Here is a 4,966-nt window from a genome sequence, read left to right on the forward strand (position 1 = left end):
CCAAATTTGGCACCATTCCTGTGCAGCGTTTACTTTCCTCCAGTCAACGAGTTCGGTGCTGTTGTTCCTCCTTGCAGGTCTTTGTGCCAGTCTGCTAAAGATGGCTGTGAAAATTTGATGACCAACTTTGGTTTTCCCTGGCCAGATAAATTGAGATGCGACCAGTTCCCAACATCTGGATTGTGTTTTAATGGCAGCAACTACACACCAAAACCCAGGAAAGAAAAGATTTCCAGCCCAATGTGTAAAACGATGCCCTATCAATGGACACAATTCCCGAATGTTCTCCGCCATCAAAACCAAAATGACGCAGGACTTGAAATTCATCAGTTTTTTTCCATTGGTGAAAGGGAATTGCAGCCTAAATTGGCACCATTCCTGTGCAGCGTTTACTTTCCTCCAGTCAACGAGATCGGTGTTGTTGTTCCTCCATGCAGGTCTTTGTGCAAATCTGCTAAAGATGGCTGTGAAAATTTGATGACCAACTTTGGTTTTCCCTGGCCGGATAAATTGAGATGCGACCAGTTCCCAACATCTGGATTATGTTTCAATGAGGAATCTTATCCCAGATCTATTCCAACATCCAACACAACAGGGAGTCTGTTGAGTAAACATCCAACCACAAAAGGGAGTCCGTTGAGTGAACATCCCACCACAACAACTGACACGCCAAGTGAGTGGTTTCATTAATGTATTCTTTCCTATGTACATATGTCTGTTTTGTATGTGTGTGTGTGTGTGTGTGGGGGGGGGGGGGTTGTGTGTTTGCTTCTGTATGTGCGTATGGTCTAATTGTAAAGGGCTGCAGAGCACTTTTAAGTGGATGCTTAGGTCCTATAGAATTATTTTTAAAATTGAAATAATAATAATAATAATAATAATAATAATAATAATAATAATAATAATAATAATAATAATAATAATAATAATAATAATAATAATAATAAAATAGTAATAGTAATAATAATGATTATAACAGTAAAAAAATATAAAAATAATAATAATAATAATAATAATAATAATGATAATAATAATAATAATGATGATAATAATAATAATAATAATAATAATAATAATAATAATAATAATAGCTTTGTTTCCACTTTTTGTGACTTTTTATATAGCCATATATCCACTAAACGTGCTCAAAGCGCCTTACAAGGGCCCCCGGGCCAACAGCAACACTTAACATGTAGGACGAGACATGACTCCTGTTAGGCGCTATTACAATCTTTTTCGGACAGAGACAACTCTGTTAACGACGAGGTACTCATTTTACAGTGCGGTGAAGGAATGTAAGTAAAGAACCTTTTCCTTGGACTTAACAATGCGCCGAGCGAGGCTCGAACCCAGGACCTTCCGATTCGAAAGCCTGTGTCATACCACTAGACTACAAGCCGCACAATACTTTTCACGATCTACTTAGCTACACTAATCAAAAGCACACCATACTTGTTAGGTTATGCCTATCATAATCGAAATGTACTCACACCTACTAAGTTATACCGGAAGTATAGAGCTATGAGATATGACACTCATCCGCAAGTCAAGGCTTAACAATGTAATCGTGTGTCGCATGACTTACACTTGTGTGGTCTTGTGGTATTTTCAATTTCCTACCAACAAAGTGAAACAGCACACGGAGTTTCTTTGTTATTGTTTTTAGCACATCTTTGTATGATCAGTTCTCACTAAATAAATGTCTGAACGTTTTAGGTTACACGTAGTTTTATTTGCTTGTATGCTTCACGTATCTGTTGTGAGTAAATTACAGAAAGGCATTGCTTCTATGACACACCAATTATTCTCAAACAGGAGAGGACATTCAATGCACTCAGTTTATAGCCTTAGTAAAACTTTAAAAAGCTCAACCCGATTCTTGTATTATCGACTGCAGATTCCATTTCAAACATCTTCACCATTCAGTTATAATACCGATATGATACAGTCTGAAAAAAGAGCGAATAAAAAAGTGTCAGAAAAATACTAACGAAAGAGTGAAAATTAATGGAGAGGCTTTGTATGAGAACAAAACAGACAATGGACGTTTCGGGTCCAAATCCTTCGTCAGCACAACAATACACAAATTAACGTGGAAAACAAATAAAATAAATGCAAAATAACTTGTATCACGATACATTGTCTGTTTTGTTCCCATACGAAGACTCTCCACTTTCACTCTTTTGTTAGTATTTTCACGATCACCGGCTTCAGGCAGTCGCTACCGTTTTCTACTTTTCAGTGTCAGACAAAGCAATTCATGGAAGATTCATCCACAAAAATGCCAAGTCCTGAAAATTACCAACCAAAGGAAGATAACACCATCAAAATATACAATACACAACATCACACTAGAAGAAGTCACAAAAGCAAAATATCTGGGAGTAATAATAAACAATCGCCTGACCCGGAAAGACCACATTGCAAACATAACTCCTCGCTACATAACTCCTCGCTGAGATTCTTGAGAAGAAGCCTCTTCGACTGCATGAAAAGAATACATAAAAGAGAAATGCTATAAAGCTTTTGTTAGACCAACACTCGAGTATGGCAGCAAAGTATGGGATCCCTATCACTCCTTGGAAATTAAGGAAATAGAATCCATCTAACAAAGAGCTTTAAAAATTGTTCAACAAAATCCTAGAAACAAATCAAAGCCATATATGACACCCCATTTGGAACCATTGAAGGAAAGAGAGAGAAGAATAAACTAAATGTATTTTACAAAGGCCAGAAAAACCAAGTCAAGTTGACATGACAGTGCTCCAACCGAAGGAGAGGAAACCTGGCAAATTTATGCTGCTACAATTTAGAGTGTACTGCCATCTTCACTCGTTTCTGCCCTCAACTAGAAGTGTGAATGCTAAGCTGATAAATCTTCCACGAGGAAGTTTCATCTTAAACAAGAAGAAGAAGAAGAAGAAGAAGAAGAAGAAGAAGAAGAAGAAGAAGAAGAAGAAGAAGATGATGATGAAGAAGAAAAAGAAGTAGAGGAAGAAGAAGTAAGAAAGAAAAATAATATAATTGACAAATTGTATCTCTTCATAAAAGCTACACAGAGCATTTAAAGGTTTTTCGAGTATAATAATTCTTAAACGATACGATACGATACGATACGATACAAGAAATAAAAATATCCCAAAAGATCAGCCTGAATCGACTGGGAATCCGATCTCTGTTTTCAGCGTTCCTTTGGTTATTGTTTTGCTGACGAAGAATGTGTACCCATATCATCCTTTGTCTTTACTGTTTCAGGCTTCAGGCTGCTCCAATAGCTCTCGACCTTCTGTACTGTAATGATAGCACATCTGACCGGTAATCAGGAGGTCTGAGGTTCAATCCCCAATCGAGGAAGGCTGATTTGTATAGATGTTTTATTTTCTTGCATTTTTTTTCTTGTTTTATCCGGCACTATTTTATGTATGCTTTTTAAGGTCTTTACCTCACACCAGTGTCTGTCACCTAATTTGTCACCAATATCATTTTAAATGCGCTTAGAGTCTGGTGTCTCGCAGTCATAGCTCTATATCAGTTTTCAGCATTCTTCTTCTTCTTCTTCTTCTTCTTCTTCTTCTTCTTCTTCTTCTTCTTATTATTATTAGATCTATTATTACTATTAGATCTATTATTAAATGAAATTAAAGAATAAATTAAAATTCCCTTTATTCATCCCATAGGGGGAATTTGTCTCTAGGGTCTATTCCAAGGGAAGACTAGAATAACCCTGGCGCCAGCCTCAGTGCAGCGCCACAAATTGAGCTAGGGCGAGGTGACTTGCTTAAAGCCACACAGCGCAGCGACGAGTGATCGAACTCGGTACCTTTCGGGTACGAAGCAAAGACCGTACCGCTGAGCCACTCTGCGATATGTCGCATTATTTGAACTTCAAAAACTTTTACGTCTTCTCAGCGTCAACACCGACGTCGGATTCAAATCCTCGTGACGCCGACAAACCGACAGAGTGCATCCAGGGAAATTACAACTGTCGGAAATCAACAAGCAGAGCTTATATCGACGACCAGACCATCTGTTGTTTTGATGAGAGGCAGATTTACTACCAGTCCATGCGTGGCTCTCTCAAGCCCTCTTGTAAATGCGTGTAAGTGCATCGCCATCTTCATCACCATCATTATTATCAAAATCATTCTCTTCCTCATCCTCTCCCTGCTCTCCAGTCTCTTTCCCTGTTCTTTTTCTCCTCACCATCAAAATCACACTTGCCCCATAGCCGCAAGCACCACCACCACCACTACCACCACCACCACCACCACCACCACCACGACCATCATCATCATCATCATCATCATCATCATCATCATCATCATCATCATCATCATCATCATCATCATCATCATCATCATATTCATCATCATCACCTTCATTATTTCACGTTATCCATTTTGCTTGTTTTACTGAGTCGTTTTCTGTGACAATATTTAATTTTTATTTCATCAATATAATTCTGTCCGGTTTTTTCTGCATAATCAGATATCCCACACCAGAAGGTGTTACAGCCACCTGTTAACAGATCATTTCCATTGGCTAGAGGGATGTATGGTCTGCCAGCCTGAAGCCCTGTACTTACCTGCTGGTTTTACTCGTGGAGTAGTATTGTAATCTGGAAAGTATAATAATAATAATAATAATAATAATAATAATAATAATGATAATAATAATAATAATAATAATAATAATAATAATAATAATAATAATAATAATAATTATAATAAATAATAATAAATAATATAATAATTATAAAAAAATAATAATAATAATGATAATAAAATAATAATAATAAAAATAATAATAATAATGATAATAAAAATAATAATAATAATAATAATAATAATAATAATAATAATAATAATAATAATAATAATAATAAAATAATAATAATAATAATAATAATAATAATGATAATGTAATTTATTAATAATATAGCACCTATCCCACACAATATAATAGC

At 36.0% G+C, this 4,966-nt stretch overlaps 1 protein-coding gene across 2 annotated transcripts in view; it reads left to right on the forward strand.

Moving 5' to 3' along the window:
- The window catches only part of LOC144966261 (uncharacterized), an 8,889-nt gene extending 4,170 nt beyond the window's left edge, over positions 1 to 4,719 (forward strand). For both annotated transcript variants that reach the window (XM_078902462.1, XM_078902463.1), the window contains exons 3-5: positions 1 to 673; positions 3,910 to 4,099; positions 4,489 to 4,719. The exon at positions 1 to 673 is cut by the window's left edge and continues 167 nt beyond it. In XM_078902462.1, coding sequence (XP_078758588.1) covers positions 1 to 673; positions 3,910 to 4,099; positions 4,489 to 4,525 — 900 coding nt within the window. In that variant the 3' untranslated portion in view covers positions 4,526 to 4,719. The remainder of the gene's footprint in view (positions 674 to 3,909; positions 4,100 to 4,488) is intronic.
- Positions 4,720 to 4,966: the final 247 nt, after the last annotated feature.

This window comes from Berghia stephanieae, chromosome 2, assembly GCF_034508935.2.
Source record: "Berghia stephanieae isolate SIO BIC M18660-M18661 chromosome 2, UCSD_Bste_1.3, whole genome shotgun sequence".
Lineage (NCBI taxonomy): Eukaryota > Metazoa > Mollusca > Gastropoda > Nudibranchia > Aeolidiidae > Berghia > Berghia stephanieae.